This window comes from Eupeodes corollae, chromosome 2 (genome assembly GCF_945859685.1).
Source record: "Eupeodes corollae chromosome 2, idEupCoro1.1, whole genome shotgun sequence".
NCBI lineage: Eukaryota > Metazoa > Arthropoda > Insecta > Diptera > Syrphidae > Eupeodes > Eupeodes corollae.
Genome location: NC_079148.1, coordinates 70,225,705 through 70,241,589, shown reverse-complemented (window position 1 = coordinate 70,241,589; position 15,885 = coordinate 70,225,705). Strand labels below are relative to the sequence as shown.

General features: G+C 31.5%; 1 protein-coding gene across 1 annotated transcript in view; it reads left to right on the top strand.

The window, feature by feature from the left end:
* Nucleotides 1-766: 766 nt before the first annotated feature.
* The window catches only part of LOC129946842 (O-acyltransferase like protein), a 65,826-nt gene continuing 50,707 nt past the window's right edge, over nucleotides 767-15,885 (top strand). The window contains exon 1 of the mRNA XM_056057199.1: nucleotides 767-1,592. Coding sequence (XP_055913174.1) covers nucleotides 1,238-1,592 — 355 coding nt within the window. The 5' untranslated portion in view covers nucleotides 767-1,237. The remainder of the gene's footprint in view (nucleotides 1,593-15,885) is intronic.

The window sequence follows — 15,885 nt, the reverse complement described above, 5'->3', positions numbered from 1 at the left end:
TTACTTAATTGTAATATACAACGTTGATATAGTAATAAACTCTTAATAACTGCATGCCAAAAATATTTTTAAACTAAAATAGAAAAAATGTACACATGCAAAAGGGATTTAAAAAAGAGATCTGGAAATGCAGGATAGAGTCGTGTATTTTATTTCGGAGACATTTACTGAGTTACCTCACACTCATAAATAGTTCAAGTTTACGATTTATTGCAAAAATTATAAAAATTAATATTTTTTTAAAATAAATTAAATCCAACTCTTGGGAAAAATGTTGAAGACACTGGTCACCCTAGCCCATGTGCACCACACTTTTCCTCAACATTTTTTTTGTATCGCTTAAGCTCAAATCGTATTGTAATCATAAAGTCATCAGCATAATGGTAAATATTTTAGTTTTTGTCTCCCAAATTGAAAATAAAAAAACAAAAGTGTTGAATCGTTTTTATTCTACAATCAGGTGTAAGATCAGATACAACAACAAAATTGTTTCTTGTAACAATTTCCATTTCAATTCTACCAAGCACAAAAAAAACTGCAATTCATTTAAAACTCAACGAAAACAAAATGTGAACGAATAACATATACAATAACCTAAGCTCAAAGTAGATACGAAAATGTATCTAGCCGTATCTAGAAGCGCAGCGAGCAACTCACCAAGTCACCACACACATCAAAAGTAAAGCCCCTGGCACAAACACTTTGGCTTGATTCGACTCCGAATGTATGCAAGCAGAAGTAGAAGTTTAACTGACATGACGTCGTCGTCGCTCTTCGAGGCGTACTTTATATCGTACCTCATACCTCGGTTAAGCTGCCCCTTTGGACTGAATAAAGCGTAGATGTACAAAATGTAAAGATTGTTTGCAAGGCCCAAAGAATTGACTTTGGCATAAACTATGATATTAGCGAATTTAGTTACCTGCGCGACTTCAAGCTAGTCTCATCGAAGTACGAAGCTTTCCTCGGTTCTTCAAGTGGGACTTCAAAGACGTCTTTTTCCACAAACTCACTGCACATAGATAGTCGGCGGCCTTAAACATTACAGCACAAAATAAAAATAAAAATAAAAATAAAAAACCGTTGCAAGCGTTACAATTTTGAATTCTGTGTTCTAATTTTAGCAATTTTACATACCACCTTTGACAATGGTATAAAAAAGAAAAAAATAAAAGTTTAGAATGAGAAAATTATTATCATTGTAATTTTTATAAAATCAATTTAATTTGGATTTAATATGCTTAGGCTTACATTCAAAAAAATGCATCCTAAATTTTTGGTATCAATAACTGTGTTAAGTTTTTGTTGCACCTTGAATGCGGGCAGTTTGGACTCTACGACATGCCAATTAAAAAATAATTGTGCTCTAGATGAGAAATTAATTGTTAAAGATTCAAGTGTTGATGAAAAATTGGAAAAGAAAATCACTTCGATATTTGAGGATAAAGTTAATTACAGTTTAAAATTGTCGTATCAAAGTGATGAGATCGAAGAGGGTCGCATTATTGGTTACACTTCGATTGCAAATTTGACGCAATTTAAAAAACTGACCGACAAAGAGACTGAAGAAGAATATGAAATTCAAGAAAAAGGTAAGAAACCGAAAATTAAACCTTTCTTTTAGCAAATTTTGATTAATGTGTTAATAAGAATAATACAACATTTTTCAAGAAAAAAAAATAAGTTCTGAACAAAAAAAATTAAATAGAGAACATTGTTTATGTAATAGGAGCTACAATTTCTCGAAATTTCTGTGAATTTGGATGTTAATAGAAAGCATCATTGTGATTTTGAACGTCAGACTGTTTTTTGTTTTTCCTGATGTTTCAACTTTTGTATCGAATCAGGCTTAAAAATAAGGATATTTAATAAATTAATGACAAGTTTTCACATTTTCAATCGGGAACTAAAATATAATAATTACATAATTATTATAAATATTTTTTTTAGGTAGTAAGAACTATCATACCAGTTTTCTGAATTTATTTTTATATTTTAGAAAACAGTTCAAGCTTTTGGAACTTAATTCATAATTAAAAAAATTATAAACATTTATTCTTTTTCTTTTTCTATATTCAAAATGTGAGTAAGTTGTAGTTTTAAAATGTTTTTAAAAATATTATGTGTTTAAACCTGTACGAAAGCCCCAAAAAATATAGTTCAAAAAAATAAAGCAACAAAAAGGAACAAACATAAACTTTTACATTAAAAGTTTTCAATTCCTTGTTCGATTTTTTGTACGATTTTAAAACATGAGTGTTGTTATAGTGAATGTTATTTTCAAAATATTGCTACATTTAAAAAAGTTGAATAAAACGTTTGATACAAATTGTAGGTACTTATTATTATTACAAAAAAAATATGCATACGACGACATTTATTTCATTAACGCTCCGCCATCATCGGGACATTTACGGCGTTTTGTTCTCAGTACATTATAAAGATGATTTTTGTTCTCAGTACATTATAAAGATATTGAGATTTTCCCAAAAGCAGCCATTTCTTGTAGAAATAAATTCAAAGTTGTTACATTTGCTATGAAATAATTAAAAAACTATAAATATCACACCTTTGTATTTTATTTAAAAAAAAAAAATAATTCATAACAATAAAATAAAACTGTAAGACAAAAATATTGGTGTTAGATCTTTAGAAATAGGTTGAAAATTCAAATTTTAATTTGTTTCATTTAATTTAATATTTGTGTTAAGTCGAATAAATTCCAAATTTGTTTTAACATGTAAATATTAATCTGAATGATATTTATGACTAAAAAAACTATTTGACACACAAATCATTTATTTGTTCTTCAAAAACGATAGTTATTTATTATTTGGTTGCAAATCATAAAAAACTTGCTTTACCCAATATTTGTATTAGTTTAAACTATTTTTTTCTTTTTACGTCCGCACGTCCTAATGTCCGTACTTTCGGGAAGCTTTTTTCGTCATCCATATCTCAAAAACCAATATAGATATCGCCTTCAATTAAATTTTAATAAACAGGTAATGATGCAGAAAGATGCAGAAAGGAATCTCAAGAAAATTGAGTAATTGTTTTTTTTTTACCAATTTCAATCACAAACCATTCAAATTTTGAAAAAAAAATAACTTACGGGTTTTTGTATAAATCAAGAAAAACAACTAAACAAAAATAATTACCACTCTGAATATTTTACAAACTATATCGAATAACGATTTTGACATCAGGTAAGATTTTTAAATCGAGTTGACAGTTTTTTTTTACAAAAATAAAAACCTAAATAAACATTACTAAAAGTTGGTAAAAATTTTAAAACTAAAAATATTTGTTTCAAATGGGTTGGGTTCCATATCCCGGTTTTCATATTCCCGTTTCTTAAAATTTCGTTTTATACAATCCCGCTTTTTGTAATCCCGTTATTTATAATCCCGTTTTTTATTATCCCGATTTTGCAATCAAAATTAGTTCTTAAACAACTAGTTTTGATTGAAAATCGAAATTAGAAAACAAAAATAAAACAAAGTAAGAATGAGAAATTTTTCTACATTCATTTTATTGTAAACTTTAACAAATACAACGTATCAATAAATAAAAATAAAAGAGGCTGGGATGCGATCTACACTGATAACTTCCCATCCCGTCTGTCGATTTGTCTTGCTTAAAAGTTTGTCTATATGTACACGCATCAATTTTTACCAAATTTTCGTACTATTTTTTGTAGATTTTATTTTTTATGAAAAACTGATATTTTCTGTGAAATAAAATAAGTTTGAAGCCAATATTTTTAATTTTTGGAAAGCTATTTGATTCGAAAGTAAATTTTAACCAAGTTTTAGTATGTTTTTTTAGAGTTTTATTTTTTGTAAAAAAAAACTGTCAATTCGACTTTTCTCAAAAATTTAATCGAATATTGAAAACAATATTTCTTATAAGATAAAATTAGTTTGAAACAAATATTTCAAATTTTTAAAAAGATATTTGAGTCGAAAATCAATTTTTACCAACTTTCGTTAATTTTTGTTTAGGTTTTTAATTTTTTGTACAAAAACTTTTAATTCGATTTTTTTTTTCAAAATTTTACTGAATGTTAACAACAGTATTTCTTGAAAGATAAAAGTAGTTTAAAGCCAATATCTACAATTTTTGAAAAGATATTTGGGTCGAAAATCAATTTTTGCCAACTTTTATACATTTTTTTTAGGTTTTTATTTTTTGAAAGAAAACTGTAAATTTGATTTTTCTCAAAATTTGTACTAATGTTGAAAACAATATTTCTTATAAGTAAAAGCTAGTTAGAAGCTATTATCTCAAATTTTTGAAAAGATATTTGAGTCGAAAATCATTTTTTAACAACTTTTGTTAATTTTTTTCGGTTTTTAATTTTTTGTAAGAAAACTGCCAATTCGATTTCTTTAAAAATTTTACTGAATGTTGACAACAATATTTTTTGAAAGATAAAAGTAAATTAAATCCAATATCTTACAGTCTTGCAAAGATATTTGAGTCGAAAATCAATTTTTACCAACTTTTATTAATTTTTTTTTAGGTTTTTATTTTTTATTTTTTATAAAAAAACTGTCAATTCGATTTTTCTCAAAATTTTATCAGATGTCAAGAACATTATTCTCTGTTGCACAAAATCGTTTTGGAGATGAAATCATATTTTAATCGTAAAATTTAAGAGGAGACACATTTTTTTTGTTCAGTTTTTTTGATTTATAAAAAAAACCGTTAAATGGATTTTTTTCAAAAAATACACTTCTTTGGTATCACGTTACAATATATTATATAAAATTTAATACAAATCTCTACCGTTTTTGGTTCGTAAGATATTTAGGGTTAACCAAAATGTTCACCTTTTTTTCAAACTGCTATGGTAAAAAAACCACCCACGCAATTTTTTTGAGAGCCCTTTCTGCATCTTTCTGCCTTATTATCTGTATAACAAAATTTATTTGAAGTCGATATCTCTTCTGGTTCTTGAGCTATGGACGACGAAAGAACGTCACGAACGTACGGACGTACGAACGTAAGTACACACGCACGCACAGACATCTTTCTAAAAATCTTTTATTTCAACTCTAGGGACCTTGAAACGTCGAGAAATGTCAATTTGACAAATCGGACCCATTACAATAACTTCCTATGGGAAGATAATAAAGTATTATTTTAAAACAAACTCAAATCAACTAATCAAGTCAACAATAGTGGCAAAACCGTTATCGAGAGGTAGATTTGCTGCATTGTTTCTGCAAGAGTTAATATTGTTAACAGAAATTAATGTTTTTGTACATTAAAAGCAAACAAATTATGATATTATTACATTCAAGTCAAATAATTTAGCATACAAACATTTGATTCATATTGTTATTTAGTTTAATGAACGTATTTTGTAAAAAAAACGGGACAGTCGGGATTTGACGGGATTTTAAAAAGCGTGATTGTAATTGATCGGGATTTTAACCGACAGGATTTCAAAAAATCGGTATTTTAGTAGACGGGATTTTGAAACGTTTTATTTTTATTTTTTTAAAAAATGATAGGAAATATTGCTTTTAATATTTAGTAAAATGTTTACAAAAATGCCAATTTTTTTCACACAAATTGAAATCTACAAAAAAATAATACGCAAAATTGGTGTTCTATTCTCAATATCACTTGAACATGTGAAAATATTAACTTCAAAATGATTTCATTCTGTGCTAAATTTTGTTGTTAACGTAAGGTAATGGTTTTAGCAAAATCCAATCTGCGTTTTTTATATAAGAAATAAAAACATTCTAAAATTGGTAAAAATTGGTTTTAGACTAAAGGTCTCATCAACAGATTTTGACATCAAACTTATTTTCTAATATGCAAAATATTGTTGGTAATTAAAAGTAAATTTTGTAAAAAAACAACTTTGTCCCCCTAGAAAACCTAAAAAACTTAACAAAAAACTGAAGAGAAATGGTTTTCGACAAATAAAGAAAAATATTGACTTAAAATTTCCTACCTCACACAGAATAAATATGAATATTTCGTTAAAGGCTTCATTAGGACAGACAGCCTTTTTTTTCAATCATAAAAGCCATAACCCGAAAAACTAAAAGAGAAAAGATCAGATTACGAATATTTACATATACATACAAAGGTGTATCCTGTTCAGTATTATTATTTAATTATGATAACAAAAAAAAATAAAAAGTGGCACGGATGCAACCTACATAACTTCCCATCCGCGCAAGACTGTCGATTTGTCTAAGACCTTAAAAAAATGTAAATAACAACATTTTGTGTGAGATGAAAAAATTGTAGGTCAATATCTTTCTTTTGTTGTCAATTGGATTTAAAAAAAATTTTACGGTTGCTTCGTTTTTTCTCAAAATATGTACTGATTTCAAAAACTATATTTTTCGTTGCATAAAATTATTTTGGAGGAAAAATCTTTATTTTGTTCGCAAAATATTTCAAGGGATTGATTAAAAAAAAAACGTGAATTCATTTTATTTTTTTTTTTTCAAATGACACTAGTTTGGAATCGCGTCATATTATACAACACAATTTTACTTATGTCGCTAGCGTTATTGGTTCATGAGATATTTTGCTTTTTTTAAAATTGTTATAGTTAAAAAAACATCCTCTTAATTTTTTAAAAGTCCTTTCTGCATCTTTATGTGTTACTAACTATATAATACAATTTATTTCATCACAAAATGACAACTGCCCAAATAGCTGGCTATTCAAATGAAACCTCTTTTAGGAAATTCTTTTTTTAATTTTTTGAGGAATATACAGTTCTTTAAATTGAATATTTTTTATGATTTACGCATTTTTTGACTGACTAAAAGAATATGAATAACAAAATAATAATAAATTAAAGAATTGAATAAAGAAAATTTAAAAATGTTTAAAAATAAAATATATTCATGATTTGACACCAATCCAGTAGAATGGCTTTATATAGGACTCTTTTTATATCAAGACCAGCCTATTATTATATGCCAGCTCATGTTTGAAAATTTCTGTGAAAAAAAGAGAATCAAATTTGCATTTTTCTTAAAATTGTAATGACGTCGATTCCTTAAACTTTTTTAGATTTTAAAATTTAGTCAAAGTTGGTGAATTTGAATTGTTATTGTTTCATTGAGAAATGGTTGTCGTTTGACCTAATTTCGATCATCTTAACAGGAGTCTTGTTGTTCATTGATTATCACAAAATTAAATAATTAAACTAGTATTTTTTGTATAGTAAGAAATGATTCACTCTGCTCCATTTTTATTCTAACGATCACAATCAGACTGAAGTCTCAACCAAAAAAATAATAAAAGAAAATACCCATTGTCATATACAGCGCCATCTTTCTGACTTGCACATAATCCATTTGTTTTGTTCTTTACAACGCCACATACTTCTTTAAATGGCATTTTAAGAAGGTTTTCCTTATCAAATTTCTCATCTTTCAAGGTCCTAAAGGTTCTTTATTATTTATGTTATATATCGTATTGCACTTCGACTTTTTGAATGGTAAGATAAGAAATAAACAAGCTAGTTATTGATCTTCATAGACTTTTTAATACTACCCGGGGTACTCAAAAAATAGCCGGTTTTTATTGTCTGATCAGTGCAAGTGCTTTGCTTAAGCGCACGCTATCCATGATGATGATGATGGTGGTGAATGGCGGTGGCGGCGGCGGTAGCAGTGGAGAGGTGTTACATAAACGGCTTTCCATTCACAATTCTATTTGCTAATAGCTGGAGGAAATCAGATAGATGATGTGAGTAAGTTAGTGCTTAATGTGCCGCAGCTCGCCTTCGCCGCTGGACTACATGCATTACATTTATTCTCGACTCTATAGGTAAAGCTTAAAACCGGCAACGGCAAATCGACAAACTGACAAACTGACACAACTCCTTCTAGGTAGCAAGTGGAAGCTAAAAATGTTGCATTTTGGCGGCTAGATGGAAATAAATTGCTAAGCTATACATTAATATAGAGTTTTCAAGTCTGACGACACGCTCATTATTGATGCCAGTACAGTACTGTAGAGTGTGGTGAATGTTGTTAGTAGGCCAATAATTGCTTGAGCTTTGATTTTTGTTGCTTATAATTTGTATGTACGTACAGATATATTACATATGTTCATATGTTAGACGAAATGTATCAAAATGTTAAGATATGTATGTGGACATTGCTAAGATCGTTTCGAAATAAAATGCGTATTTACTGAGAGTTAAGAAAATAACCAAACTAGTTTGAAAGAAGTTATTTTACAATATATTAATCATATGTGTACAAAATCGTTGACAAATTTCTAGAGTCAGTGCTTAAGCTTGACGAAGAATCAGGAATCATTCAATTTCTTAAAGTTGAAATGTTGGTAAAATGGAATCATCCCTAATGTTATTAAAACCATATTTGTTCGGAATTAAGGGTTTGCTTTGGAGAAATAGAAAATTTTGAAGAAACTTTTGTATTTTAACAATGTTTCCTTTAATACAAACAATATTGGAATATTTCATATTGTACATACATACGTACGATTGAAAAGTTTAAAATTTTCTCTGTAACTCCTGTGATAAACTATAATCATGTCACATGATCATCTTATTTTAAGCTTAATATTGAAGCTTCCATATTTAAGACTTTATGTATAAATTGAATGTTAATAGACAAAATTTGTATGATGTTAACAGCTTCTATCTTTTTATACAAATTACAAAAAAAAAGACTGGGCGCATCTCACACTGATAACTTCTCGACCTCTCTGTCGATTGGTCTTGCCTAAAACTTTACAAAAAATCTTCATAACAATATTTTGTGTAAGATAAACTATTTGAAGTCAATATTTTTCTTTGTTCTTTTAATACTTTGGTCGAAAATTATTTCTTATCAGTAGTTTTTGTAGATTTTCTTTTTTGTTAAATAAATGTTGTCAGTTGAGTGTCTTTAGCAAATCAACTAAAAATCACCAACAATATTTTGCAACTGATGATAGAGTTTTATTTCAAATTCTAATTTTGTTAACGAGATTTTAGTCGAAAGCCAGTTTTAGTAGCATTTTTAAAATTTTATTTATTATATAAACAAATGCAGGTTAAATGTTTCTAAGAAAAATTTGCACAGAATCACAAATTTACCAATTTTGCGTATACTATTTTTTGTAGATCCTATTTTTTTGAAAAAAAAACTCACTTTCAAATTCTTATCGAACACAATGTTTTCTACAAATTAGTTTGAAGTCAATGTTTTAAATTTTTAAAAATTTAAGTCGAAAATTAATTTTTACCAACTTTTAGTAATTTTTTTTAATAAAAACTGTCAATTCAATATTTTTCAAATGTTGTGTTTGTAAACATTATTTGGAGATGAAGCCCTTTAATTTATTTTTAAATTCAAAGTTATTCTTTTAAGTTTTTTTTTAGATGACTGTTTTTCAAAAATTTATTAGTTTAGCATCACAATGACAGAGTGTCAACTTCTCGTGAATTTGATGCTTTGTCTGATTCCATCCAAAGAATTGTTTCGTCCTATCCTCGCACTGAAATCGTTGTTACGGGCGATTTTAATGTACCCAATTCTTCATGGCTTCAACATTTGGGCCAGTCAACACCAGAAGGAGTGTGTGCTGAGATCTTCGTTGAGTTAAACCACCTAACTCAGTCGGTCAACAAGCCCACTCGAATATCGATCGGAAAACACTCTTGACTTGTACTTGTATGCTTCCTCGATAGTGACGTTTACGCCAGCGCTGATATGATCAAAAGTTTGATTCTCCTGGGAATGAGAACTTTTATCCCGAATAGGGTTAAAAGCATCAGACCTAAGGAAAACGCATGGTTCGATGTGAGCTGTAAAGAGGCTAATAGGGCCAAGAAGGTAAGTTTCCGTCGTTTTAAAGCCAATCCAACTGATAAAAACAGGAATAAGTTCAAGCAAGCCAGGAAAACCTGCAACGCCCATATTAGACGGACCAAATTTGTACATGACCAAAAATTACGGTAAAAAATACTGCAATATCCCAAAGGCAGGAAAAATGTTTGGTCATTTGTAAAAAATATAAGGAATTCTTCCTCTTCCTCGGTTCCTACGCTCGTTGTGAATGACACTCCATTTGTTAGCTCTTTAAAGAAAGCAAATCTCTTTGCAAGGCAGTTCGCTGTCAGTGAGTGTTATGACTCCGCCTGTACTTGAGCGAGTTAGTGATTCAATAGGGCAAATTTTTTTGCGCACTCGTACTGTAGCGAGAGTCCTAAAAGATCTTAACAAACATAAATCTGCTGGTCCGGATGGTATCCCCGCTATTGTTCTGAAGAGGTGTTCTTCATCGCTGGCAAAACCACTGCGTAAGCTTTTTCATCTGTCCTACTCCGCATTTTTCCAGCCTATTCGCAAGAAAAGCGAATCTTCCTCACCCTCTAATTACCGGCCGATTGCACTTACGTCCCTCCTTTCCAAGGTCATGGAAACGCTGATTAATTATCAGCTCAAGAAATATCTTGAAGATCGAAAGCTTCTTAATTACCGACAATACGGCTTTCGTAGCAATAGGTCCACTGGTGATCTAACTGTTCATCTCACCGAACAGTGGAGCAAATCTTTACATAGTTTTGGAGAAAGTAAGATTATTGCACTAGATATTTCAAAAGCATTTGATAGGGTTTAGCATCTTGCTCTCTTATCGAAAATGAGTGCTTTCGGTATCGACGAATCTCTTCTTTGTTGGATTAGACATTTTTTTTCGAACCATTCAATACAAGTTGTTGTTACAAGTTTTTATGGACGGATTCAAGTCTGAAACTAATAAAATAAACGCTGGTGTGCCCCAGGGCTCCGTTTTGTCTCCGGCCCTCTTCCTCATTTTTATAAATAATCTCCTGTCTGCTACTTCTAATCCAATACATTGTTTCGCTGACGATAGTACTCTTAGCTTTTCATATTCGTTTTCAAATTCACACCCCTCTTCTTCGGATGTGGAACTGCAACGACAAAATATGATAAGCTCATTAAATTCCGACCTTAACAACATTGTACAATGGGGAATAAGAAACCGAGTGGAATTTAATGCTTCGAAAACGCAATGCTGTCTTGTATCGTTAAAGCGAAGTATACCCCCCTTGCCATTATCCATAAATGCATCACTTGCATCAAGGAAACTGAACATCTCGATATTCTCGGTATGTGTATTACCAACCACCTTTTGTGGAATGATCACATACGCGATGTCGCCAAAAATGCCGCAAGATGTTTGGGTTTTCTAAGGCGATGCAAGAAGTTTTTCTCCCCCTCTGATCTGGCTGTTATTTACAAGACATATATACGGCCAAAGCTTGAGTATAACTCCCATATCTGGGCTGGTGCTCCTGCAACTTACTTAAGCCTATTGAATAGTATTGAACGTAGAGCATTTAGATTGATTGGTGATATTACCATCATAAGATCATTTACGTCACTTGAACATCGTCGAAATGTTTCTTGTCTTACCCTCTTTTACCATTATTTTAATGGTTTATGCTCTAGAGAAATATCTAGCTGCATTCCTCCCCTTAAACAGTTCAACCGTAATACTCGCGCTTCTAGGAATGCTTATCAATATGCCCTCGAGCCCAACTTCGGTCGTACTGTCAATTACAGAGATTCGTTCTTTAGCCGTACTATGCGAATGTGGAATTCCTTGCCACACTCTGCCTTTCCCAGCAATTGCAATATTCAGGAACCAATGTGCACCGACACCTCCTTTCAACCCCTCTCTCCCTTTCCAAGTGCTCACACTGTGTCTACATAATAAGGGTAATATATCCCCTTGAGTGTGCGCTTATTATAAAAAAAATATTTCATTTAGACTCTTGGAATCTTGAAACGTCGAAAAATGTCAGAATGTTCAATTTGACAAATCGTTACAATAACTTCCTATCGGAAGTTAATAAACAAATTAAATGGCTCAACAGTCCGTAGAGAACCAGGACCTGTTGACTTACATCTCTTAACCATTCCTGTGTGCTAGTCATGCCAGGGATAGAGTCGACCTACAGTTTATGCAAAATCCGAATGGCTTATTTGAGAAAGAACTTTTCATTACAGGAATTACTCTTGAAAGGATCTAAATGTTGTGGCAAATTCTTATCACCTTTTAGAGAATTAAAACGGTTAGGGAACTTTACTTGCAATGCTGGGAACTGCAAATAGATTGTGTGTAACGTTCCGTTTCTAGGACGCCTTATTGTTATTTTATCAATAAAATATTGAGAACCTTAAATGAAATCGCCCTTGGCTATGAAGGATTTTGGTATTAACGACAGGTAGAGCTGAATTTTCCGTCAACAGAAGTGTATTATTGGTAGTAGCTTACTCTACCCACGTAAAGAAACACCAATTATTTGTTTAACACTACACAAGTGAAAAACAATTTTTGTGACAATATTGAGAATATTAAGAGTGTGAATACAACTTTTTATCGAAATCGGCCACAAACATATTATTTTCAATAATAGCTTTGGTTCTGATAACTGACAAAAAAAGTATAGGTTGTAGTTCAAGGTTCTTACAAGTTCTCCAATAACTATTGCTAAACATTTTCCCTTCCATATCATGACGAGAACTACTTTAATGAGTAATTTATTTTTAGACAAAACAAATACTTCAAAAAACTTATTTACTTTAAATATTTCCAGTTGCTGAACATAGAAAATAGACTTTTTGAATCATTAACTATTGTCATTTCCTTTCACTTTCTCCAGAAAAACCCCTAGAAATCAATTACTTCCAACACCAAATACACTTAATTAACTAATAGTTACGCTGCATCCATATTTGATGTCTTAGAATTTTATTCTCTCAAAGAATTTAACATTATTTGTTTAGTCAACTTTGTGATAGAACTCACGTCATAAGATATTTGATGGTCATATCAATAAAATGATCGCTGATCATGCCCACAGATAATGAAAAAAATATTTGTATTTATTTAATCAAACAACACTCGCGCACAATAAACATAAATATAATGTAGGTACATATAAAATATATATGTACTATTAAGGTGCTGTTCATTAGCACGTAACAAAACAAACCGCCTCAGTCACTTATAAGCTTTTGGTTTGGATATTTTTTGGTCATAAGCCACAAACCTATAATCAGTTGACCGGATCTTTAATGTTTTCTTGTATCAATATCGACAAATGAAAAATATTGGAGTTTTGTTACCTACCTATTAATTGTTCAAAAAAATGTCACTTTAAATATCGCTTACTACATAATTCGTGTTGGTTGATTGTAATTAGACTTGGATATTGAATACCTGTTATTAAACGATAAAATAATTTGGTATCAAGTACCAATATACTTGCCTGTACCTACTCGTTAAAACCCATAAACTTGTACTTCTTCTACGATGAATGATAACATTGTTCTTCTAAAGTAATAAGAGGTTTTTGTTTGGGACTTTTAAAAACAGGTTGTTTAAATGTACTTATTTTCGTTTTTGTAGTGGGTACCTCCCTTCTTTTATTTTGCACTATAATTGTGTCGTTAAATAAATAATAATTGCATTCTTTTGTCATATAGTAAAACTTATTAAGATCTTTTTTGGATTAGGAGCCTAGGGTAGGAGAATATTGATTTGGTTATTATTTTATTCAACTACTCTTATAATATGATATTTTTTTTTCAATATTCGAAAGTCTATAAACAATACGATTCATTCCAATGATTGTAAGCCTTGACAAATCTATAATTGGAATTACAGTAAGAGAGGACAAAAGTTGGATAGTATCCAGTAACTTATTCAACTATTTTAATTTTGCTAGTGAAGCTTTCTTTAAAAGGGCAATATAATTTAATTACGTAAACAATAGTTTAAAGTTTCAGAAAAACCAAACAATAAGGTGAAAGAGCATTGGTATTGCTGATTAAAAAGTTTGCATTCCTATTTTGTACGAATACTATATCGAAATTTATCAGTTTTCCAAATGTTCCTTTCACGTTTTACACAAGTAAAAATTATATAACATATTTCTATCATATTTTTGAACGTAGAGACTTCGCTTGTAGAGTTGATTCATTTAATGCTGATTAGAAGACTAATTAACTTAAAACTGGGCAACTGGTCTGGATGCGAAGGGTTTCAAAATGATTGCCTATGCGGATGATGTTGCTATAGCGAAATGCAAAATTCCATTTGATAACCTTTCGCTTAATTAGAAGAACCCAATTAAAGTTCTCAGACGAGGCTAAGTACATGGGTCTTCTATTAAGACAAAAAAACTAAATTGGAAACGCAATATACAAGAAAGCTACTGTAGCTCTCTTGTCCTGCATAAAAGCTATTGTTAATAAATGGTACATACAACCCTGAATTACTCATTGGTTAAATAAATTGCTTATCAGACCGATTTTAATGTCGGTGTGGCAGCATGGTGGATCAGCTTAGACAACGCTATAAACCGTGACAAACTTAATAAAGTCCAACTTTCAGCTTGCCAATTTTTAAGCAGATCGCTTTGGACGACCCCATCTGCGACACTGGATAACCTACTCTACCTAACACCTCAAAGCTTCATCGCAGTATGGGTTAACAACAATATTGGCCACACCATAATTCTTAAATATTTGGAATCAATTCCAAAGCACACAGACGACACCATCCCCCAACTGCAATTCAACAGAAACTTAAAGATTTCTATACCTATCAGATCTTTCTAGGACGATAGGGCATTCCTGGAAGAGTAGTCAATGAACTTTTTTACAGATGGATCAAAAACAAATGAAAGGGTCGGTGGAAGTGTGTAAGCTGAACGACTAAAATTAAGCCCCTCATTTTGCCTTCCCAATCATTGTGTTCCAGGAGAAGTTTTGGCGGTAGAAAGAAGTCTTGTCCTGGTTTAAAAAACACCTGACATATCAACATCTAATATCCGTATTTTCTCAAATAGTCAGGCCATTATCAAATCTCTGTACTCTGTCTCTACAAACCCTATAACAGTCCATAACTGCCGATCCACTCTTATGGAGATAGCAAAACAGTTTAATATTCACTTTTGCTGGATGCCAGACCATAGGACATTCCAGGAAATTGTAAGTCAGATGAACTCGCCAGAGATGCTAGAGTATATCCAATTCTACCACGTTTGGCTAATGCTGGCATACCAATCAATACATGGAAACTATTGATAACGCAGGATCGTAATGAACAAGGCAACATCAGGTGGAATAACATCAACACGTGTCAGGTCACAAAAAGCATCAAAACACTAGATTTAAAGCCATCAAGGTGTTTGCGATCTCTTAGCAGATCGCATATAAGCTCGATAATCGGTGTCATAACTGGACACTGTCTAATAGGAAGCACGCCACGTGGCTAAACTTATTCTCAAATGACTTTTGCAGAAATTGTATGGATGAGGAAGAGGAGAAAACAGACATTCACCTCCTCTCTATTCATACCCTGCTCTAGCTCAAAAACGCAAGAATTACCTAGGAGACTTCTTCTAAATATAACGATATTAATGAGCTCAATCTTACTCACTTAATGTGGCTCTACAATTCTGTGTGAACTAGGGCCTCACCCAACAAACTTCTCCATCTAGCTCGGTCCCTAGCTAGATGTCTCCAGTTTCGCACTCCAACTTAGGTGAGGTCACTTTCCACTTGTGCGCTCCACCTGATCCGCGGTCTTCCTCTACTGCGCTGTCCTGTGGGAATAGTTTCGAAGACTTTACGGGCCGGAGCATTGGTTTCTATGCGCTCTACGTGACCCAGCCACCTTAGTCGTTGGACTTTTACCCTTCTGGCTAAGTCTACGTCGCTGTGCAGCCCGTACAGCTCGTCGTTCCATCTTCTACTCCACTCCTCTTCAATGCATACGGTCCGTAGATTACACAAAAACTTTTCTCTCAAACCGAACCAAGGTGCTTTCATCCGCTTT